This window comes from Schistocerca piceifrons, chromosome 5 (assembly GCF_021461385.2).
Source record: "Schistocerca piceifrons isolate TAMUIC-IGC-003096 chromosome 5, iqSchPice1.1, whole genome shotgun sequence".
Lineage (NCBI taxonomy): Eukaryota > Metazoa > Arthropoda > Insecta > Orthoptera > Acrididae > Schistocerca > Schistocerca piceifrons.
Genome location: NC_060142.1, coordinates 395,935,781 through 395,961,616, shown reverse-complemented (window position 1 = coordinate 395,961,616; position 25,836 = coordinate 395,935,781). Strand labels below are relative to the sequence as shown.

The following is a 25,836-nucleotide window of genomic DNA, read 5'->3' as shown; positions in this document are numbered from 1 at the left end:
AAGCCCAACAAAAAGTTGCAATAACTGTGTGTGGAAATGCTTGCCTGAAACCGTATTTGTTGGCATCAAAACCCTGATAACTGGTGTCACAGACACATTGTTGTCTCAATGATGGGTCAAATAAGGGTAAATTTTTTTCATTGATATGGACACACAACCTGGGAACAACATTAAGAACACGCTTCTGTCAACTGACCAACGGAAAGTGTAGAGGCTGAGAATGTACGCTACAAATTACGAAGACCAAAATTCAAAAGACAGCCTCCAAACATTCACTGGAGGATACAGAAATCCTCAACAATAACAGCTATGAACATAGCAAGTTTTAACTTGGAATGTAAGTTGAACAGACCTTGTCAAAAACTTTGATCACACCTTTCCAAAAGTACATATCTTAAGCTACAATTTTCTCTGCAACTAATACAACTACATCAACAAATCTTGGTGCAGAAATTACACCACTTCCATCAAAATGTACTAGAACTGTGGCAATCACAAGGTATGACAAAAAAACTTATTTTTTTTAATGTCAAATCTTTATGTCACAAACTTTTCTGTGAATTCCTATTGTGATGACAATGCCACTGCCATAATTTTCAAAGATTGACAACTTTTGCCCACTTGAAATTTAGTTTTGTCCAAACAATTAGCTCCTGAGAAATGTAAACCAACATTAATAGTGCCAATCACAGGAAGGACACTCACAGCCAAGGCCCCATGAGAGTAAAATTCAGCCAATATGACCAAAATAGATATTCTGAGATGTGAAACCTATGAGCAATTCTTAAAGTAAGAAACACATAGTATGCTGTATAGGAACGATTCTAAGGCAGTGACAGACACTGGATTAATTTTGAAAGACACAGTTATAAGACCACATAATACATATGCGTGCTGTATCTGCTACATATAAAGGTTGCTTTGTACTACACACTACATGGAGAACCTTATTTGTTGGCAACTGAAGACAATAATTCAATCTTAACATCATATCAGAAAACCTTGACTGAAGACTCTGGTACATAATCATCCCATTATGACTGCAGTAAAATTGTTCACATATTTTAAATGGTGTCAAGACTTATTTGGAGTTAGAATGCAAACAAGCTGCTCTGAGGAAAACCACTGGAATAACTGCAGAAGACAACGGCAGCTGAAAGCAAAACACACTGTAAGAAGATCTGGCCAGAAATTAAATTTTTGAAATAAATTTTAACCTACCACAGTTAATCTGTGCCTTTCATTTGCAGATAATACCACATTTTGGTGTCAATCTGCTACTAAATAACCTTGAAAACTTTTTCTCACATTTTGGAAGTAGTTTACCTTTATAACCGTATTCCTTCAAGTATGTTTCAACCCACCAAGAGCCCATTTTCCCAGTATAATTACAGGTACAGTATGACTCACTGTATGTACCCATTTCCCTGTAATCTTTCACGTTTTACCCACCAGAAACAGCAGCATGTGCCCAAACAACTTTTGGGTAGTAGAGGAAGAAAGGGAACAGCATTTACTAACAAGAAGAATACCTCATTCATATGTTAGCCCCAAAGGTAGTGTCAACACTCTTTAAGATGTTCGATTTTTTGAATAAATGTATAGATGTGATTGGTACTTCTGACAGCAAGAGAATGTGAACCTGATTATAGAGCAAACTTTAAAGTGGTGTTTCACAAGTACAATTAAAACTAGCACTTTTGTACAGTGAATAGCTCCTCGTAAATGATTTCACTGTTTTGAAACCTTCTGCAGTAACAGCACAGCAACACACGGAAACTGGAGAAGAAATATTTCACAGAATTTTCAAAATGCAATCTGAGGAACAACTCGTGGTACAAGACGAACTCATTGCCCACCAAGAGACAGATGCAGAGAGAATGTGTGAAGAAACTGAAGAAGTCACTTCATCTTCATATGATTATAAGGCCAATGAAAATCAGTCAAAAATGAACAATGATTACATTCTGTAGTATTACAAGATTAGGATCGTCAATACAGTGAGAGCATCCAGGTTGAGTTTGGCCAATCTTCGTAGAAGGGGAGCTTCACGCCTCAAAAACAAAAGGTTTGAAAAGATGGGAAGAACATAAAACAAGGTGGAACAAAACATGAACAACTTAAAATGAGAGATTCATGGACATATAATCATTTCATAGAAGCTCGATAATGTAATCAGCACCTGACGACAAGAAATGGGTCTTGCTGCTGCTAGCCAATTTCCCGATTTAAAATTTTGAGCTTTAGACTTGTGGGCTGTGCTCTTCAAATGAACACAGATTGATCAGAGAAAAATCATCAGATTTGTATCCGAGGGGGAAAGCTCTTCACTGCAGCAATTCTCTGTCACAGCGGCAAATTTCTGAATGCAGACTCGAGCCCTCATACCATAATACAACAAGGATCTTGGTATTAATGCTGATCAAACTGGTATTACACATAAAAGCATCCGATTCAGTTAAATCAATTGCAATACTGTTTTTATAGATCTTCTCCAAATGTGTGAACAATTTTTACACAGTGCCAACACCAATCAACTTATGACTAACTCTCACCAAACGCGGAACAAAGTTGTCTCCTGTACAGTGAAAGAATATGCATAAGGCGACACATACGCACACTATGTTGTCACCTGATCCGGAAAATTACTATAAGCAGCCGTATTTTGCTTGCTAGAGACCACCAACTCATTTAGAAAAAGGGTGCAAAAGCAGCTGATGAGTATGCACACAAATATAAGAAAGTTACGATAATGTCTTTGAAGTCTGGCAAACTCTTAACAGAACTACAAGCAAAATTTCTAATTGATGTCCTGAAGCTATAAGTGAGAGAAGAACAACTTCTTTTAGTCCTCAACTCATGGGGAAGACAAACAAATCCAGTTATGTATGAAAATTTTCAAAGTTGGAGGGTCTTCCAATAGGCAGTACCAGAGTAATTCCTCCAAAATGTACTCCATTTGCACAACCCTGCTACATTTATTTTTATAGGCAAGTGAAAAACTTTATAATCTGACTACAAAATTGCTCATACATAACCGGAGAGAGAGAGAGAGAGAGAGAGAGAGAGAGAGAGAGAGAGAGAGAGAGAAAAGAAGAAGAAGAATAATAATAATAATACATAAAAGTTCGATCAATCTACACCATTAGTTGTCTGCACCAATATTTTGTGATAGAATCAGACACGTGTAGTATGCCACGAAACTGTGTGACGACAGAACCATTTATAAATGTACACCTAAATTTGTTTTGCAGTAGAGACATTGAAAGAACTATGCTCCTGCAAAAATTTTGCATTTCTTACATGTGCTGTATGCAACAATAATTTGTTTTATTTTTTTCTACAGTCAGTATCATCCCGATTTGTGCAGTGCTCCACATGTACCTGAAATGTAGTTACCATAATGTCAAAAAAGACATTACTGATTTGATTAAAACAGCCATGTATCCTCTTATTTCCAATGTCCTTACTAAAATGTTTTGTCTTCCTATTTTTCCATATAAATATTATGTAAGTAATAAATGGATCATAAAAGAACATAAGCAACTGTGATCTGTTCATCATAAGAATAAACCTGATGTAAACATTGCACTATGTATTCTTCCGCATTTGCTGAAATCTCATTGCATTTCCGTTTCACATAGGACTGCAGCCAAGCTGTTACGAGCACTGTCAAGTACGATAATATGGGTACATTTTGTGCTGTGCGTTATGCACACATCGACTGTGTTGATAGGGGATGACAGCTTTACTGGCTCATTTAACTCTGACAGCACTGGCCGGTCAGCTGGTACAGCTAGCCTGTCGTGATGTAGCCAGCTGCAGTTCACACACAAAAGGAGACTAGCAGAGGAGCAACACAGTTTCAAATACCATTTAATTTTTAAGCAGAACGAAATAATACACTGCAAATATCCCACAATATGCTTCTTAGTCGAAAACTGCAACACATTATCGTTTTTAGCCAACTTACTACTGTAATTAGAAACAAGAATGATGAAAATTCCTGATCTTTGACTTGGCATTAAAAGGGGTATTACACTGTCGTCATATTTTCCGCCAAAGTTCAAGAGGGCTAACAACACAAACTTGTTATTAACCTTAGCAGTTGCATGTACCAAAATTGCACTTGTGTGCATGCGGAAGAGAAGCGAGGGGAAAAAAAAGAAACATACCTGGGTGATGGCCGTAGGTTTTGATGATAAAGCACTCAACAAAACTTGTTACGTGAGCTTATAGTGGAGTATGTCAAGTCATACACCACATGCTCAGCAAGTGCATCCTCTATCACATAGCACAATACTCACTCAAGAACTGCTATATCTGCAGAAGACAGACTCACTGTAACACACTGATTCCTTGCTACAGGAGAGAGATTAGGTCAGGTCAGGTCAAATATCATGTCTTTTTAATCTATTTTTGTATTCAGGGTGCCTCACATTGTAAAGTGCCTCATCAGCTTCATATATCTCTCTTAATTTTGTAGTTGTCGGTACACACCAACTGTATTATCCGGCAGTGTTTATAGAAATACTACAGATGACAGAACACTGCAGCGATGCTAGTGCTCCACCTGGTAACATGTCACATTGCAGTGAACAGAAGACAAGCAACTTCTTTGATCAAATCTACAGCGATGCCCTAGTTTTGATCAAATATTTGACAACATTTGACAAAGTTCCATATTACACCATCAACTTTCTTTGACAAAGATATTGGACAAAGAAATTTGGCGGTGTAATACCGGCCTAAGACAGAAGGGTCAGTTTCAGAGATGCCTATTTCCAGGAGCGGTTTCCACGTAGCCTGTTCGGCCAGCCTGTCAGCAAATTTGTTGCCTGGGATTCCGATGTGTCCTGGGGTCCACACAAACACCACTGAATCACTGGACCATTCCAGAGCATTCCAGGCCATTACTGAGTTTGAGCACTGGAATGCTCTCCCACCATTGCGATGGAAAGACGCAACTGCACCAGATCCAGTTGAAGATGACGAGATGATGTTGCTTATAGTCTGACAAGAGAAGTTTGATCATCTGATGTGACCTAGGAGCTGTGTCGGGTCAATGGGCAAGGACACTGAGGTGCTCCTGCTCTGTAAATGGAGCATTATAGGGTTCACTGTGATGTTCAGTGAACGAGAGGACTTTCCTTTCCTTCAGACATTTGAGCGTGCGAAATGCTGGGGGATAATTGTGATGCGAAGGCTCGAGTATAGTGCTCAGCAATTGTGTTTGTGTCAATAGATAACACGCCACTTATGTTATTGCCAGTAACACCTGTTGGGGTCTGGTACCCACAAACACATCTTCGTACACACTTAGGAAGGTGATGTGTAGCACCCAACGGTCGACATGTATCTCTCCCAACATGCTGCTTCTGTCTTTTTATAAGCTGGCGAACACAGGCACACAGCCGTTTAAAAGCTATTAGGTGCTCTAGGGAAGGGTGCCGCTTATGTCACTGTAGAGCTCACCGGCACTCTCTAATGGCCTCAGCGATTTCTGGCAACCACCAAGGTACTGAGTTTCACCAGGGGAACTCTGAAGAACAAGGGATGGTGATTCCCACCCCAGAAAGGATTGTTCTAGTGACCTGCTCAACTACCACATCAATGGTGCCATGAGGGGGAGATTCAATGGTGACAGCAGATGTGAAAGCTTCCCAGTCTGCCTTGTTTAAAGCCCATCTTGGTAGACATCCAGGAGAATGGCACTGGGGGAGTGACAGGAATATGGGAAAGTGGTCACTATCTCACAAGTCATGGGAGAAGTCTGAACTGCAGAGAAATAGTCAATGGTCGAGTAAATGCCATGAGCTACACTGAACTGTGTGGGGATGCAAGTATTTAAGAGGTAGAGGTAGAATTAGAGTTGAGACAGTAAAATTTTGACATCTCTGCCACAGATAGCAAGCATGGCACTACCCCATAAGGGGTTATGGGCATTAAAAATCTCCCAAAATTAGGAAAGATTTAGGGAGTTGATCAATCAGTGCAGCCAATGTGTTCAAGGGTACTGCACCATACCATCTGGAGGAAGATATACATTGCAGACAGTTATTTCCTGCGTCATCCTTATCCTGACAGCCACAGCTTCAAGAGGGGGTGCGCGAAGGGGCACAGGTTCACTGCATACCAAGTTCAGGACAAACACAAACTCCACCTGACACACTGGTGGATTCGCTACAGTTCTTGAAATATGCCCTGTAGCCGCGAAGGGCAGGGGTCCGTATTTCCGGGAACCAGGTTTCCTGGAGGGCAATGAAGAAAGCAGGTGTACAGCTTAACAGTTGCTGTAGTCGGCCAGGTGGTGGAAAAAACTACAGCAATTCCACTGGAGGACGATGATATGAGGCTGGGAAGGCATGAAGCATGCAAGGAGGCAGCTTATGCCTCAGTGTCACCTGCTGCCACCAATTGAGCGTTTGTATCCAATCCTATTGTTGGTGAGGCATCAGTGAGACCCAGGTCCTCAGGGAATGCCAAGATCTCCACCTCATCTGCAGGTGCAGAATTGGTAGGAAGTGGTGGTGGTCAGGCAGCCGGAGGGTCCTTTTTCTTAGCAGACTTTTTGTTTTCTTGCCCTCTTGCTTCTTTTCAGGGACTTGCTGGGAGGACTTCTCTGAAGTAGTTTCAGGCACACAGACAGACTGTGAAGCTCTTCGTCCAGCAGCTTCTGGCTCCTTTTGCCATTGGCAAGTGCCTACTGTGGAATTAGTGGAGATCTTGGGAGAGGGTCCCAAGAGACCCCTTCCGCACACATGGAACCAGAGGAGGCAGCTGCTTCTCTGGCTTGGAGGGGACCAACGTCCCCTGCGGTTGGGGCCCTTACTCCCAAAGTAGCCACTTTGAGAACAACAGGAGAAGATTTTTCGTCCTACCACCATGGTGGCAGACGTATTCTGGAGGCCCAGAAAGCCCACTTTTCAAGATACAGAGTGTGGTACGACTGGTACTTGCAATGGCAATGGTAATGCAGCTGCAGCGTATGTGGACGACAATCTAATGGGGTGTTATCTTTCAAATTTACATTTAGCCTCTTGGTAAGTCAACCAGTCCAGGGTCTTGTACTCTGGAATTTCCACTCCTTTTAGAGTACTTCGAGGTCTGGCGAGCAGGGAGGAGTGCTGCTCTCCGCAGTTGATACAAGTGGGAGGAGGCACACAGGGAGTATCTGGATGCACTGGACGTCTGCTGTCTCTACATGTGGAATTGGAAGTGCAGCGGGAAGACATGCCCAGCACTTAGAGCACTGGATAGGGGGAGGGACGTACAGTTTAACGTCACAGTGGTAAACCATCACCTTGATCTTTTCAGGCAATGAATCACCCTCAAAGGCCAAGATGAAGGCACCAGTAGCAACCCTGTTGTCTTTGGGTCTCCTGTAAATGCGCCAGATGAAATGAACACCTCGCCATTGTAAATTGGTGCAGAGCTAATCGTCAGACTACAAGAGGAGGTCACGATGGAAAATAATTCCATGGAACACACCGAGGCTTTTATGGGGAGTGACAGAAATGGGAGTACCACCCAGCCGATCACAAGCAAGTAATGCACGGGATCGGGCTTGGGATGCTGTCTGAAGACTGCTCCGCTTATCTTGGACAGCACTATCACTTCGCCAAACTTATCCTCAAGAGCCCTACGTTCCTGCCATGGTGTAGTGAGAAAGGGAAACGATTTAGGGTCTTATGGGTCAGCATTGTACTAGATCTTGCCCAACTCAAGAGACTGCTGGTGCCATACGGTCACCAGCAAGAGATGACAGTCCGCTTCACTGTGGGTCAGCCACACTGATGCCACCCACTCCAATCAGGGACTCTGACCCACAGGCACCATCCAGCCACAGAAAGGCCACCTGGCATAATGGCTGTTGCTGGGAGTCCTGATGCCTCAGAAAGATATCTACTCCTTGGCATACATGGGGAGTTTACAGCTAAGGCATCAGCAGTGCTATCTGTGTTGTCAGGGGGCTACCACCAAATTGGTACATGACAGCCCCACTACAACAGACTGGCTACCGTGCTGGATATTGGGCACACAGAAATGCAACACTGTCATGGGGGCGAAAGAGGACAAGAGACAACAGAAGAAGATGACATACCCCAGGAAGTGTCCTCGGCCAAACAGCTGAATTGCAGTTGGAGATGCAAAGCTATCACAAGAGGTTCAGGAGATCAAATCTAAGCACTATGGATAACTCGTGCACCACATAAGACATCCTTCCCTACATGGCCCGCACTTCCGTAGAATTTGGAAAGTGTCAGGTCAAACTATAAAATTGGACCTGAACTTAAAGGACCAAGAAGTGAGAGACTGCTTTTAGTCGCCTCTTTCGACAGACCGGGATACCTCAGGCCTATTCTAACTCCCGGACCAGCAGGCGGGTGTGTGCTTTAGTTCCAGGATGTCTGGCAGCTTAACAGTCTTGTTATTTCGTGGGCCAAATCCCGCAGCTTGGCTCCAGATCAGTTCTGTTGGATCCATATTGTAATGGTACAGTAGCAAATGTAAAAATACAACATTTGTATGGTGATGTGCTCGATGCTGCGAAAATGATCTTTTTCATGTTTCTACAATACTTACCTACCTCTGTGATATAAAACGATTGACATAGTCCAAATAAAGTAGATTTCATTTTCCATTGTTGCATTAAAAATTAAATTGTTATGTTTTCTTAATTTAAACAACTTTCATAAAACACCGATAATTAAGAATTTGTATTTGAAATGGAAACAGGAATTTCACATCCAATATGCAATTAGAAACAAGAAGACTCATTGTTCATAAAAAATGATAGAGTTTTATAATTACTTTATGTAGGTATTTTAAAGTGAACGAGGAAATGCAACTAGGGACATTTGAACCAACAAATGAATAACCGCATTTTTTTCACATTCGATTATGCTACTGACTGCACTTAACGTTCAATGTGTGTGTTTGTGTGTTTGTGTGTGTGTGTGTGTGTGTGTGTGTGTGTGTGTGTGTGTGTGTGTGCGCACACGTGCGCACTCCAACTGTATTGTATAAAACACTGGAAAAATTCAAAGCCAATTATCTCCATTAGGTGATGAAAGACATCAAAAACAGCCTATTTTTCAGCACTTTTTAACCATGTTCTACGAGTGTGTTTCACTACAGAACTGAAAGCAGCCTCTGCCAATTTCATACTGTGCATTAACAGTGTGACAATCTGAGCACAATGCTGCAGAGGCTGCGACAGTATATGATTTTTGAAATACAAACTACTTAGCTAAAGTGAGATTAAAAAAAATGTTGATGGCTGTTAATACATTTGAAAATATTTAAGATTCATTTAATGCAACTTAGTAATAAGATATCTAATACATAAGTAGGACCTGCTTCCAACAGCGCAACACCACCAGTTTGTGTGTGCTATGGCATTTGACCAATCATTGCTTTCGTGTTTGTTTACATCAGATTTATTCTCATGATGAACGGATTATAGATTCGTTCCAGAGACCTTGCGATCATGAAACTACATACTTAGTCACTTTCCTACGGACCTCCTGCCTATTAGCGACCACCCAACACTGTCTACATGCATGTCAAACTTTCAAGAAACAGCTGAGAGTGAAGCCTTACTCTTGACTACTATATTGATCAAATAGGTGAGAGCAAGTAAGAACAGTCCCATCATCAGCATGAAACATTGTGTACAATCTTAGATTCTGTAGATGCACCCAAACATACAGTGAATCTGCTGGTAGTCCCCATGAGATACCTTCACCTTTTTCAACAAATATAAAATAATTGCTCTCAGCAGCAGCTGTTGCTTTTCAATGAAAAGTAATCATGTCGACAAATAATTACTATATGAAAAAGCAATGTGGTAGCAAAGTGTTTCCAAATTTAATCTCTGAAAGCAGTGATTAACAGTTTGACAGGATGTAAATGTATGACAACATGTAAATAAATGTTAAACAAAAATAAATGATGTTAAACAGAAACACTTATTTCTGCTCAATGAATCGTCACATTATCATATGAATAAAAATGAGCCATCACTTACAAATATTACACACTGCTAATACTTTAATACTGCAGTGGCTTGGCAGCTGAAGCTTATCTGAAGTCCAATACTTCAATTCCCTGTCTCAAAACTTTCAATGTAGCCCTTTCCTGTTCCCTTACTAGGTGCATCAAGATCAGTTCATTTGCAAGACATATTGTCACTCTTCACTGAGAATTTTTTTTTCCCTCTCTCTCTCTTCCTTTAACTAGCCATGTCTCACTCAGTGAGAAAACCACACGTCAAGTAAAATCAATACCCACAATGAGAAAGTATGCCTCCATAATGAAGTCCATTTGCAATCAATGCTACCTACTTGTTAGTAACTTTCAACTTAGGCAGCAATCACAATAATTATAATATGCTAAGTACACATATCCATCAACATTCTGAACACCCATACAGTGAAACACATGCAACTTTTTGAAGTATACTCACCACTGTGATGGGGTACACGGGGTTCAATACCGTGAATAAGAGCACATGATTTGGCTTTTCATTCTCCGTTCTGAAAGAAATAAGGTTTTTTTGAGTATTCCAAAGACAAGTTTGAAGTGTGCATATGTTTAAGACAGCAAACACACAAAATAAGTAGTTATAAAAATTACAGCTTCAAAAGACAATACATTCTACCACACAGTTTATTTTGGCAGAACTATTACCAGTACCTCTATGACCATACGCCCTTTGTATTCCACAGACACCATTTCAAAATGGAGGAAATCAAAATTTCTTCCAAGAAATTATTTGGCCACAAAATACCACAGAGCTCCATACAGCATTTAAAATCAAAAGAATACAGCTGTTCCAAATCAAATCTAAAATGAACAGGATCAGTTTAACTACTACACTTTGGAGCAGGAAACAGCTGGAGGAGCATGCATAGAATTTACCACTCGTTCCTGCACACTCCCGTTTCCCCTATCCCAACTTGTGTGCCTTCAGAAACTCCATTCATCAGACATCCGAAGCATTAGGTCTGCACCCTTAAGTATGTAGCTGAATTCTGTTACTTAGCCATAAGCAACAATCTCAACAATACTGTCCAAAAGGCATTACAAGGTAACCACTTGAAAAGTACATTCATGAAAATCAGCCTATTATTCCAGTAAAAATCTTACAGCCAGAAGTGGTCATGACCTACAAACCTTTTGGTAATGTGGTATTGAAAAAGTTGCCATAGCGCCATTCTTGAGCCGTTCCGTATTTAATGTTTCCTCAATTGAGTTGCGAGGTAACATTTTCGAGGGCATGATAAATAAATTTTGTCATTGTTCCTTTAAGTTTAATTTTCTTTTTTCCCGGACTGACTGACCATATAAATGAAGTTTACAAGTTGTGCATTGGCTGATGGGGAGTGGCTGCACCAAGTAAATTTGTGTGGACACTACATCTTTTGGGAGTGTCTTCTCCCTGGTCCACTTCTATTTGCTGATGTCTCTTTCCTGACCCCTTGCCTTTTGTGTTGCTTCTCTAAAAATTATCCTGTTATCTGCGATCTCCATTCGAATTCCAGTGTTTTTCATATGTCCTGCCAAGTTTTCAGAACCCCAAATCTTGTCAGAAACTGTTTCTGCTGCAGGCCTCAGCACTGAGTTTTTTTGTTCCAGAACAAAGACTTACTGTGCGCCTTTTGTCATTAAAGTGTGCACTTTCAATTTTATGCACTATTCTCTATTGCCTTTTCTTTTTCATTGTTCATTACCCATTCTGCTAGATATTTAACAGTTTCATTTAGATACTGTGTGATGAATTTTAAGATTTTGAGGGGCATTATTGATGTTTGTCTTTAACTGTGCTTTTTCAAGCACTATTTTCAGTTTGGCAATTTTTACTTTGGCACAACCCACTGTGTTAGTAATAAACTCTATGCCATCTGCAAAAGCCAGTCTGCAAACGCTATCCACATAGTGTTTAAGTACATTTAATTCCGTTTTATTATCAAGTCATAATTCCTTTAGAATGTTTGCTAGTGAATTTCAATTGAGTCTAAATTTTCATTTACACCTTTTTCTTTAGATTCTGTATTTGCTCCGCAGAAGCCCTTTCCTTCCTAAATTGCACTATATTTTCTCTAAGTTATGGGCAGAGCATTCCTTCAGTGCCCCAGACAAGATCTAGTATGTTACAAGAGGGAGATTCCCCACTAATTGTTAGGATTTGTTTTACTTATGAAGTGGCTGTATTAATACTGAGACAAATTCTGAGGGTACCGTATTTACTCGAATCTAAGTCGCACTTTTTTCCAGTTTTTCTAATCCAAAAAACCGCCTGTGGCTTAGAATCGAGTGCAAAGTACTGAAAAATGTTGGTAGGTGCCGCCACAACTAACTTCTGCCGTCGAATATATGTAGCGCTACATAGGCATGCTTTGCAGGCACAAAACACTGGTGCCAAAACCACTGCATCAGTAAATTTTAAAAAGTGAAAGACGAGCTTTTTTCTCCGCCCCGGGTTTCGACCACTGCATTTCCATACGTTATCCAACAAAGTAAATACAAATTTCGTATTGTTCATCTTCGAATATAGCAGCATTTCAATGTACTACGAAAATCTGACTGGCAAGACTGTTTGGGATGTTTGTCAATATGGGAAACTCTACGTTCCGAGTTTTTTCCTACCTGTGAGATGAGATGGTTGCTAATTCTCTTCACCATAAGAATAATGCGAATATAATCATTTTGTCATGTCTTCTTTCGTGTTTGCAGCTATCTCATTTAAATCCTGTCTGCCTAATAAACTACGAAAATAGAGAGACAACAGCAAACGCGGAAGAATACACATATCATGTCATGTTTATATTCGTATTATTCTTATGCCTAATAGTGATACAATCAGAAATGAAGCACGGCAATTTATTAGATTTTTAAATCTAAGATGACTAGTTTATGTGCAGAATGTAATGTATTAAAGAGCCGTCTGCAAAGATTTTCAAACGCAGAAAAATTTTCGCTAAACTCTCGTTCAGAACATCATCTATCATACGCAGTCTATTATTTGGTTCTTGTTGATCATTATCAAAGAAAGCAGCAGTGTAAGTAATAACAAATAGTCTCTTGCCATTGTTTCGCTACTGAGACTTTTTTTTTTAAATTGTAAGCAGCGGTACCGTGCACAAAAGCAAGCCGTGCGGCGACAGGCTGTAAACACTCACTATCAGAAAGCGGCAAACAATGCATTTTCAGCTTAGAATGACGTAAACACCTATAACAAAGAGAACGGGACTTATCAGATCAAAGAAAAATAAGCAATCAATTCAAACCAGACGAAGCACGTGAAAAAGGAAAGGTACCCGTATAAATATGGACGGAGCGCCTAACGCATAGCAATGGCTACCTGGTAAAGCTTAACTGCTAAGCTTACGACTCAAACCAAACTACTGTAGCTGTATCGTCATTAATTCAACCTAAATTGTGTCTCATATTATAATGGGCAACTTTGTTTCGATTTGGAGGTGCGGCCTAAAACTTCTCTCCCCTTGAATTTCGAGTCTCAAATTTTGGGTGCGGCTTAGATTCGGGAAAATTTTTTTCCCTTGATTTCTAGTCACATTTTTCAGGTGCGGCTTAGATTCGAGTGCGGCTTAGATTCGAGTAAATACGGTAAGTTGTTTCTTGTTGAGATTTCTGTAACAATTTATGTTGAACATAGACCGGTACTACAACAATAATTACAAGGTATATTCTAGCAAAATACAATTGAACTATTTCATTTTGATTACATTATGAGTGTGCATGTTCGTATATTAACCTCTGTACAATGCAAATACAGGCATTCTGCTTCCCACAGTTCATACTGCAAGGAGAGAGATACAGCAGTACAACTGACTCCTAGGCCGTGTCCTACGTAAGTGACAGAACCGAATGACAGCTTCTAACCTTCCCTGCACTTTGGGAATCGAGTGGTGGTAAAAATCTTATCTCATGAAAGGTTCAAGATATTGAAACGACAAATTTTGGAAATGACAGCACACAGAAAGGACTATTTTATCATATGATTAACATTCGATATGTTTTTGTAAACGCGTGAGCAGAGCAAAAACAAGACTCTGCTATAAATTACACCATGAGGTTTTGTCCAAATTTTCATAGCCAAACAAACAAAGGGAGAGAAACAGTTAAAACGGGGTAACAAAGTTACCAGCATGAGGTCTAGTTTGGCATGAAAATAGTTAACTGCTTGAAAGTAATCAGGGTAACGAAGGAAAACTTAATAAGCTCAGGAAAAATTGAAATAGCTCACAAAAAGGTGCTGTAAATGACATGTCAAAAATTTCATCTGTTCAAGACCTAGCTATTTTGCACATAAAAAGACACTTTGGTGCAGTATTTAGATGTCAAAAAGTCTTCATTTTAATCAAATACGTTAGGAAGGCAAACAAGAAGTCAGTAAGATCATGCTTTATGAATAAAACATGAAATTCAAAAAATGGAAGAAATCAGTCAAATATTTTATGAAATGGTTTGTGTAAGAGAAATAAGTAGATCAGAGAAATGTTGTATGTGCCTTTGAGTGATGCTTGAACACGTGAATAGAAAATGAGGTGCTCCAAACATTTCCCTAATATTTTTTATTTCACAGTTTTGAACAAATCATTACACAAAACGTTTGACTTTCTTTTAAAAAATTTTGGAAGCTTTACTTTTACAGACTATTAGAGTAACTGAAACAGTTGGTCTTAACACCGACTGCTAATGAATTACGTTTGCAACATCAAATATCGGTAAAATTTCATGGTTCATTTTAATTTATTGGGAATAAAATGTGTGTGATATACTGAGATAGGTGTGAAGATCAAACAGGATATTTTGAGTCAAGTATGCTACCCTTACACCACAGCTATCTTTTCGTAAATATCGTCAATCTGTGGGCTTATGTTTGTATTTTGCATTGTTAGTCATGTAACAGTCATTCCCCCGCACTTGTTGGCTGTTAAAAGTTCTGGATCATGTAAAAAAACATTTGCATTTAAATTTATTGATGAGATAATCTAATGCTCCTCTGCAAATTCACGTGTATGTTCTAGTTGACGATACTTATGAAATTCTCCACGGAGATTCCTCCTTTTGCAAATTTCATGAACAGCATTCCTTTTAACTTTATTTTCTTAAGTAAACCTAACTCTGTAGCCTTACTTTCCAGCTACAGTATTCTAGAAGTTAAGGACGCCGTCTGTAGGAAGAGCTGGTTGGCTCTAAGCAGCCATCTTGTAGCACGACATGGTCGCCCACACACAGGACACCCAAGGTTGTCACCCAATGCTGCTTCTTGTCCCTGGAGAGGTGTGTACCCAGAAGTCACTCGCTGCTGGTCACTTCTGTCGCTCACGTAGGACACAGCCTTAGAAACCATTTACATGGTGATGCAGGTAAATTTTCAGAATTTCGTGGCGATACTCTACAGCTTTGAAAATAACATGCAGTGCAGCATAAAGGTGGCTGTTTGGTCTTCACACATGAAAGGAAGCGAACTCAATTCTCATCAGATGCTTTCAAACATTCCATTTTTTTCCATCTCTGTCAAACTGACAGTGCTTTCAAACTTTCCATTTTTTTATCTCTGTCAAACTGACAATGTTACTTTTATTCATTTAACGGTTAAATGTAAGTTTTATTTATATTCCTTTGTTACATCATTTTAATCAGTGAATTAACTGTTTGGAACACTAATTTTTTCTTCCTTTCATTCTTTTTCCACTTTGAACCTTTATGCATGTGACCTTAATTACAGTTATTGATTTCAATTTAATTTCATCCCCTTTAGTGTTTTTGTCTGTAACTGCATACAGTAATTTTATTCCTTATTTACTTACAATCCGTTCCTCCGTTTGAATCTTCATCTGTGGTATTTTTCACTGAGTGGATTAAGAATTTTTATTTTAAATGTTTATATGATGATTTCCATACAAATAAAACTGTACAATTTGCAATGAAAAACATTTGACACCTTTGCAAATTCTGTTTTTAATCAATGAACCAGTACTCTCAAATGTTTAAATATTATGGTAGATAAATAAAAATAATGAAATTCACAAGCACAAAGATTCCAAGTGGAAAAAGAATTATAAGAAGGAATGAGAATAACAAGCAGTTAATACACTGATGAAAAAGAGGTGATAAAGCAACAGAAATAATACAATTACATTTAAACCAGTTAGCTGAATAAATTTTACGACCGATCATTTTGATACAGATGTAAAAAATTTCAAAGCTCCTGGCAAGATTCAAACCTACAACTTTTTGCTTGTGAAGACTGTACGACAACCATTGTGAAATAGCAAATCCGATTAACATTACTATTTTGAAAGCTATAGAGGATATCATAAATTTTCAATTTTTTTTTATTTGTTACTCGTAAATGAGGGTCCCCAGGGTGGGTGGCTTCAAGATGTGATACTTTGTACCTTTACATACCAGTGTACAGATGGTTTCAAGAAGTTGATCCCACCACTGGGGACCTCGCCTTGTGAGAAATAGCAGCAAAGATTTTGAATGCTTGGCAGCAGTTCTGCTGTGAACTGGTAAGATGGGAGGAGGCAGGAAAGGGGACGAAGAAAGGGAATGGAAAAGGAGACAGCATTTAAAACTTACAGAAAGGAGGAATGAGAAAGGTAACAGTAAGTAATTTTTTGTTGCTTGTCTTTGAAGTATGTCTGAATATTCATTATCTGAAGAAACTTTTGAAGAGGTGACAATGCTACATACAAAATATACTCCAGTGGTTTTCTTCCTCAAGTTGTTTTCTTGCAATTTTTCACTGTGACCTAGGCCTACAGTTACAATACCCTTCACAGTAATATCAATTTATTCCTAAAGTAAAATCTGCAAAGCTTGAAATAGCAACAATTCTCTCCTCTAGCCACTGCACAAGTTCTTCCTTCTTTTTTGCCTAAATTGGAAATTATCTCGCTTTTTTGAATGGTACTGACAATATCCAGACAACCTCGCAATATGCCTATAAAGCATGTCAAATTTACTAACTGGTGCTTAGGTCCATCACTGTATGTACCCACATTATAATCTCTAGGTCTGCTGCATGCAAATCTTATTTTTGCACTTGTGATAAAACTATAGTACAACAATCATAGGCTGCATTTTCATGCTGCCAGATGAGCTACCAGTCAATGATTCAACCATGTCTCAAGGGTCTAAACGGTCAATGATTTCCTTTCCTAGTGGCTATTTTTCTTTCGTTGTTACATTTTCAGTACTAATTAAATGGCTACCCCTGTGAAACCAGTCTTCTTGTTTAACAAATCTTCCATCTTTTGTTGAGAAATTTCCAACTATCATATAATTCCAATACAGTACAATGAACAATGTCCTTGAAACCAATTATCTTTCTTCACAGACAAATTTCAACCTAACCTAAATTTCTTTATCATAGGCATACATTTGTAATGCTCTCTCCCTTCAATGTTTGCAGAGAGAGAGAGAGAGAGAGAGAGAGAGAGAGAGAGAGAGAGAGAGTGGGGTGGGGGAATCTAATATCACAATCAGGCCACAAACCATCCCATCAAAAATCTCACATTAGGTAGTCTACTTCATATGATGCTATCTGGACAAAAACAACTAAGGTTGTGCAAGATATCCGACACCAACCATTTCTCCTTCCCAACCACACTACATTCTTAAAAATCGGACATTAAAATCTTGTGTACAGAAGGGCACTGTGACAAAATCTGGTCATGTTTATGCACAATTCTGCAAATTCAGAATTGTGGATAACATACAGTTAATCATTGCATACTTGAACCTGGACAACAATGAATCCTATGCTGAAGATTCCTCACATCACCAAGCTTTGCCAGATTACGAGGTGGGTTTCATTGATTCTGCAGGATCCCAAGTTTAATCCAGATCAATTACCGGCTAGGAAAGGATAAAACTGACAAATATTATGTGTCATTGTATCTTATTGAATATGGGCCGATTGCACTGTCTATGGAGAATGTGCTGCTTCTCAGGTGCATGGATGGCCCTTGAGGCACCCCTTGGGCACTCTTCATAGCACAGTGGTAGTGGATTAACATTTATGCAAATTGACACTATTCAGTGACCATTGTACCAACAATTCGGTCAAAAAATTACCACTGCAACCCGAGCTGATAAATGCTGGAACACAATGACACTACTATACTTTTCAAAAGTTAGCATGTTCTGAACAAGACACACAAAGTAAGCAATGATCACTCTTGACAAATTTAGCCTCAAACTGGTTTTAAACCGTAGTCCCAAACACAAATTTAAACTGTCTAAAAGTTGAAGCCATGTCAGCCAATATTTTGGTGGGTATCATATTTACAAAAAGTCATGAAGTTTCAATGCTGCTGTTTCACTTTAAAAACTTATTCTTAAATACATTTCACATGCAATCACACCCTACAAGTTAATCGTAACTTGAACTTTAAATATACAACAACAAAAATAAACCAGATGAGTCTAGGCTTAAATTTCCTTTATACCTCCAGGGGAACATAAGGCATTAGTATTTAACAAGTTTCAACTTTACACCTGTACCCATTTCTGGAGGGGGGGCGGGGGGGGGAAGAGGTATCTTGAAAGTCAGACATAGAAAGTTATCTTGTAAGGGTTCCATTTTTACAGATTGGAGTTGGGTCTTCAAGCTAGCCAATGATTTTCAGGACTGACTTCTCTGAAATTAACAACACCCGCAAGGCAATTAGGTCTAAGAGTAAAAAATGGGATACACATTTGAGATATACGTGCAACCACCAATTGCTTTCTCAATACAAAAGATGAAATGTAACATCAACATCTAATGTTACTAGCCTAGCAGAATTTCACCAAAACTCAGCAATAAACCGCAAAGTTCAACACCAATCATTTTATTTGTGTCCATTTTAATAAATGGAAGAATTAAACAGAATGGTTTCCTCACGTGCTCAAGTAGCAATCCACTGACAATTAGTGACCTTAAGTATTATCAACTATACACACAAACTATAAAGTTAATGTGTGGAACAACATCAACCTTCAGTATTAGCCTGAACAGAAGGAACGTTGGTAAACAGGGGTGTGTGTCCACGCCTTTTAACCACTTCTGGAATTCTGTAAAAGTTTTGCCACGATTGTGGAGCCCTCATCCTCGAGATCTTGTACGAAATTCTTTACCAAATTTTGGATGAGTGTTTATTTTGGTAACTTAATAACATTCACCTTACCTTTTTCTTCTGGGCTCATCTCCATAAGCAGCATATTGGTCACCATGATTCTGGAAAAAAAATATATATATATTAAATACAATTGTTCAGTAACTAGACTGTGAGAATACATCAACTTTCAGGCCATTACATCTCACATTTTAATCTTCCCTCCAATCGTCTACATGTATTTACCAGTGCAACAGAGGTTTCAGAATAAATCGGTTGAAGAAACTGAATGACCACATCAAGCACAGACATACCTTCATAGGAGTGAACTTAACTTGCAAAGTACCTGCATTAAACAGTAATTTATTAATTAGAATACTGTCCACCAATAGCATTAATAGCAAGCATGAACAATTCATTGCTGGGTGCCTAGCACATACCACATGAACTCGCAAAGAATGTGACAATGTCACTCAAACAACCATTTTTTCTGGGAAAAAGGAGGGAGGGCACAGCAAGGAAAAACAGTTTCTGAAAAAGAAAATTTGTCAACTACATACATAACTATGCTAGGGACACTTATGGGACATCTGCAAAAGTGTAATGGTGTACAGAAATAAAACGTGGGTGACACCACCCAGTTCAAACAAGAACAAAACATCTTTTAAAATGTGGTGCAAAGTTCCGAAAATGGGAAGATTAGGGAACTAATGAAGAGGTACTGTAAGTACACTGGGAGAAAAGTAAGTGCCACAACTACTAAAAGAACACTGGATGGAACACATCCTCAAACTATCAAGGAATCGTGTTTTGTAACGGAAAAATGCGTGGGGTAAGCTTATAAATCTGTATGGAGATCAACGCATGACTACAAAAAATGTTCGAGTGGATGTAGGGTGCATTATACATGAGGATGATTGCACAAGACAGATTTGCACGAGGCGCCACACTACACCAGTCTTCAGGCTGAAGACCACATTCCATTCCCTGATGAATTCTTGAGATCAAAAGATTTCTCCAATCAAGAATTAAGAAACTGGAACACCACAATCCTTTTGGGAATGAAATTAAAGTTAGACGCCTGACTATTCACCCGGTTGCTAATGCATAACGATAAATGCAAAACGCGATCCAGTTTCCTGAAACACGCTTTGTAATTTCCAGTAATTGTTTGCATCACTCTAGGAGCTCGACCTATTCTTGCAATCAACATCGCAAACTTAAGTGCAAACTCTAAATACGATAACAGCAAACAAAATAAAACTTACAAACTAGATGTTGCGAATTCATAAACATTTCGACGGAGTCAAGTTTGAGGTAACACCCTGGCGGCAACCGACCACTTAACCCAGCATCTCAGCAAGTTAACGTGTCACAGAACCACCAGAAGACAAACAATACAATTTCGCAAACAGGCAAAAATTATACCCATGCCAAAAAGCTACTAAAACCGCACGAGACTCATAAAATTCTACTCTTTTATTTCAAAAACCCTCAAAAACACGCCTGCAACTAATGGCGCCGGAAGTACATGGCGTCATGTAATGCACAATCAATATTAGCACGAATGTCTTCTTGATAGGTAAATAATCACTTTAATTTATTGCAACTTACAATAACAACAATAAAGAAAACTAAATTAATATTACATACCCTATGCTGACCACTTTCCAAATCAGTTCGCTGACGCTTAATCATCGGACCTTCACCATTGAACGCCATGTTGAAACTGATTTCGAACGAATTCTTGCTTCCTTCTACATCACTAGCATTCGTAGATGGCAGCACACACTCTGGTAGCAAGGTCTATGGTAGCACATCTTCACAGGTGTCTAGCCCCAGCACATTTCGACACCTAGGACTACGAAAGCCACCGAGAGATGCCTCTATTGTCACGCGAATAACCAGTTAGCTTAACATTAAATAGGAGAGACATTTCGAATGCGTCTTTTTGCTGGAAAACCGTGACAGTCTTTGGTGATACTGCTATATTAATGAGAATTCACAGCTGTTTGGACTTCTTCGGCTGCGACTTGAGAGTGAGTCTGTCGAATTCCTGCATTCTTTTTAACAAAAATGACAAAGAGTTTTGTTGTATATGGATACAGTATTAATCCACAGACGACAGGAGACAGCATTCAATTTCTCATGTAAGTTACATATGCCTTAACAATTTGAAATGAAAATTATGTTTGAGAAAAGCAAACACTGCTCCAAATACAAGTAAAATCTTTACATGTTTCCTTTCTCACACTCAGAATTTCCGAAGAAATGGATGCATGCAGTATGAAGGGAAGACTAGGCTTTGTCCAAATATAACATCATTTACAGCTATTATTTTTCAAAAGACAGCTACGTGGTTCTATCAGGTGCTGATACACTGCTATCGAAAGATAATGCTCTGTCGAATGTATTCAGTTTTCTGTAAATTTTCACTGCAGATCAACCAGCGAAGACAATTTTTTTGGGAATACATTAAGAGCTTCCGAAGTAAAGCGATCTATTTAATTAGCAACAAGGAGAGATTCTGTCTTTACAAAGTTGTAGTAGCTCGAAAATATTGCTGATGGCCTGTTTAAATTGGGTTTCAGGAAACGAATGAGATTCAAACTAGGAACACTTTGTGTGAACTTGATGACCGTCACGCTAAATGTGATGGAGATGTTGAGACTGGAGTATTTCTCAGAACTGTGACCCACAGGAAAAATTTGAGAAGATAGGAGGTAGAACTTAAGTGGCGTGAAAAAAAGTGTAATACATCATAGAATTGATACAACGTTGAAGAAAGGAAACTGTCGATATGAAAATCACGAAATCCTACTTCAGGAATATTTAAGTGGTTTTACTTTGGATTTTTTCGTTACTCAACTGAAAAATAGTGGCGCTAAAAGCAATTAGGGTAGTATAGTAGATTAGTTAAATCATTTGCCCTCATTCTGCTCTGGTGCCATTTACTTTGCACTCAAAACATTTTTGTGTCAGACTTATTAATTCTGTGTGTTGTTTGTTTGACAAACAAACCAATATATTTGGCAAAGCTTATACGGAGTATCTGCAGTTAACTGTGAAGGCATGTACAAATCACAATTAATATGAAGGATTTTTACTTTGTATTAGATTAAAACTAATTAAAACTACACACAATGAAAGTAACAGCTGCTGCACTGGGCAACTATTCTGTAATGGGAAAAAAGTTATGCTAGCTCATTATATTTGCTATTGTGTGACATATTTTAAATATATACTGACTTAAATAAAATAATACATAAAAATAAGCTGTTCTCGTTAGATATTACTAATTTCACAACCTCCTTCCTTTAAGAAAATTTTTATGCAAACTGTTAACAAAACATAACTTCCTAGATGATCCATAGAAATGTTCAAGTTTTTTGTATATTTGAAGTTAGTTTAATATCTGAGAAAAAGAAGAGAGCAATAGTTCAACAGTTTCGTTGTTTAACGATGTGTACAGAACTATTTTACATTTGTCATGGTAATAGATGTATTTTCCATCAAATGGATTACTACCTGAAAGTTTGCTCCTGCAAATCTCTTCTTGTTACATAAATTATCACTTTAATTTATTGCAACTTACAAACGCAAAAATAAAGGAAACGAAATTAATATTAGATACCCCAGGCTAACCATATTCCATATCAGGTCTCTGTTGCTTAATCATTGAACCTTCGTCACAGAACACCATGCTGAAACTGATTTTGAGTAGGTACTTGCTTCCTTCTAGATCACTAGCACTCATAGGTGACAACACACAGACTGGTAGCATATCTATAAGGGTTTCTAGCAAAATGCAACTAGGTATAGTCTTCCTGAATTTCATTCTTATTAAGCACATATATTCATTGTGTAAAGCAATATGCAAATTTTTTTTGATGCTGTGATGTTGAATGCATAATGTGGTGCTTGATTTATATGGGGCAGAAATGATGATTGCTGAGGTTATTAGTTCCTGTTTTACAATGTAACCATCAGTAGTGATTCTATATGTAGTTAGCAGGCAGCATAGCTGATCTGTGGCCAACGCTTTTATTGGGACTACACGAGACCAGAACAAGGCTCTGGAAAATGGCAGACACCTGGGCTTCTGTGTGTCTGTGCCAACACTCTGTTTCATCCCACTCATTCAGTAGGGCAGGTGGCCAGTGCTATTTGAGTGGAATAATGTTTCTGAGAAGTGGGGGCACCTGATCGGCTTGTTCCCACTTGTAGCCTGTAGAACATCCTCTAGGCAGCGACAGATTTCTATAGCATGCTTCCTGACTGCCAGTGACTACACACATAGTAGATGGGGGGTGAAAGGATGTCATGCTGTGAACATCAAGCATCTCCAGACAATCCAGCATGTACTGACTTGGCAGAAAATCCTAAGAAATTTTGGTCTTATGTCAAAGCGGTAGGTGGATCAAAACAAAATGTCCAGACACTCTGTGACCAAAATGGTACTGAAACAGAGGATGACAGACTAAAGGCCGAAATACTAAATGTCTTTTTCCAAAGTTGTTTCACAGAGGAAGATTGCACTGTAGTTCCTTCTCTAGATTGTCGCACAGATGACAAAATGGTAGATATCGAAATAGACGACAGAGGGATAGAGAAACAATTAAAATCGCTCAAAAGAGGAAAGGCCTCTGGACCTGATGGGATACCAGTTCAGTTTTACACAGAGTACGCGAAGGAACTTGCCACCCTTCTTGCAGCGGTGTACCGTAGGTCTCTAGAAGAGCATAGCGTTCCAAAGGATTGGAAAAGGGCACAGGTCATCCCCGTTTTCAAGAAGGGACGTCGAACAGATGTGCAGAACTATAGACCTATATCTCTAACGTCGATCAGTTGCAGAATTTTGGAACACGTATTGTGTTCGAGTATAATGACTTTTCTGGAGACTAGAAATCTACTCTGTAGGAATCAGCATGGGTTTCGAAAAAGACGGTCATGTGAAACCCAGCTCGCGCTATTCGTCCACGAGACTCAGAGGGCCATAGACACGGGTTCACAGGTAGATGCCGTGTTTCTTGACTTCCGCAAGGCGTTCGATACAGTTCCCCACAGTCGTTTAATGAACAAAGTAAGAGCATATGGACTATCAGACCAATCGTGTGATTGGATTGAGGAGTTCCTAGATAACAGGACGCAGCATGTTATTCTCAATGGAGAGAAGTCTTCCGAAGTAAGAGTGATTTCAGGTGTGCCGCAGGGGAGTGTCATAGGACCGTTGCTATTCACAATATACATAAATGACCTGGTGGATGACATCGGAAGTTCACTGAGGCTTTTTGCAGATGATGCTGTGGTGTACCGAGAGGTTGTAACAATGGAAAATTGTATTGAAATGCAGGAGGATCTGCAGCGAATTGACGCATGGTGCAGGGAATGGCAATTGAATCTCAATGTAGACAAGTGTAATGTGCTGCGAATATACAGAAAGATAGATCCTTTATCATTTAGCTACAAAATAGCAGGTCAGCAACTGGAAGCAGTTAATACCATAAATTATCTGGGAGTACGCATTAGGAGTGATTTAAAATGGAATGATCATATAATGTTGATCGTCGGTAAAGCAGATTCATTGGAAGAATCCTAAGGAAATGCAATCCGAAAACAAAGGAAGTAGGTTACAGTACGCTTGTTCGCCCACTGCTTGAATACTGCTCAGCAGTGTGGGATCCGTACCAGATAGGGTTGATAGAAGAGATAGAGAAGATCCAACGGAGAGCAGCGCGCTTCGTTACAGGATCATTTAGTAATCGCGAAAGCGTTACGGAGATGATAGATAAACTCCAGTGGAAGACTCTGCAGGAGAGACGCTCAGTAGCTCGGTACGGGCTTTTATTGAAGTTTCGAGAACATACCTTCACCGAAGAGTCAAGCAGTATATTGCTCCCTCCTACGTATATCTCGCGAAGAGACCATGAGGATAAAACCAGAGAGATTAGAGCCCACACAGAGGCGTACCGACAGTCCTTCTTTCCACGAACAATATGAGACTGGAATAGAAGGGAGAACCGATAGAGGTACTGAAGGTACCCTCCGCCACACACCGTCAGGTGGCTTGCGGAGTATGGACGTAGACGTAGATGATACGATTGGTTCATAATGTGAGAAGTGCATACCACCACTACTGATGACCAACTCTGCAGATGCCGATTCATTTCTGGAGCTGTCATTAAAAGGCAGTTCACATGGAGTTCTGGACAGAAAACCAGACCAAGTTCTGACTGGTCAGCATTTGTAAACTGTAGGTACTGTGTCTTACCACTCATCAGAACTCACAACTTTGTGAAAGTCATCATGTAAATCTGCATAATAAATGCACCAGTTTTTTAATGAGGGTTCCCATTGGTCAACGTGGAACAACACTTCAGATTGGCTTATGTGTAATTTTGGAGACATCACGAGAGCAATAGTCGGAGATCACAAGTTTCAGACTCATTTGACTCTGGATTCACACCCTGATGCTGTTTCATTCATATTCTGGAGTCTAGCTCTGAGTCTGATTCTTTTCAGATTCAGATTCTTTGAGAGGCATCTGATACGTTCACAAGCTCAGATTTGGAGAGAGGCAATCGTTTGCAACTTGAGAGGTCAGAGGTGGCACTTGACAGTCTTATCAGCAGTGGCAGGCCCAACACATCACCCAGCCCAACTTCACAAGCGTACGTTCATACAGAAATAA

The 25,836-nt window shown here is 39.3% G+C and overlaps 1 protein-coding gene across 2 annotated transcripts in view; it reads right to left on the bottom strand.

Annotated features, from left to right (window-relative positions):
• Nucleotides 1–20,905, bottom strand: part of LOC124798462 (heterogeneous nuclear ribonucleoprotein L) — a 174,657-nt gene extending 153,752 nt beyond the window's left edge. For both annotated transcript variants that reach the window (XM_047261890.1, XM_047261891.1), the window contains exons 1-3: nt 20,799–20,905; nt 19,218–19,267; nt 10,472–10,541 (exon numbers count right to left, since the gene is read on the bottom strand). In XM_047261890.1, coding sequence (XP_047117846.1) covers nt 10,472–10,541; nt 19,218–19,267; nt 20,799–20,867 — 189 coding nt within the window. In that variant the 5' untranslated portion in view covers nt 20,868–20,905. The remainder of the gene's footprint in view (nt 1–10,471; nt 10,542–19,217; nt 19,268–20,798) is intronic.
• Nucleotides 20,906–25,836: the final 4,931 nt, after the last annotated feature.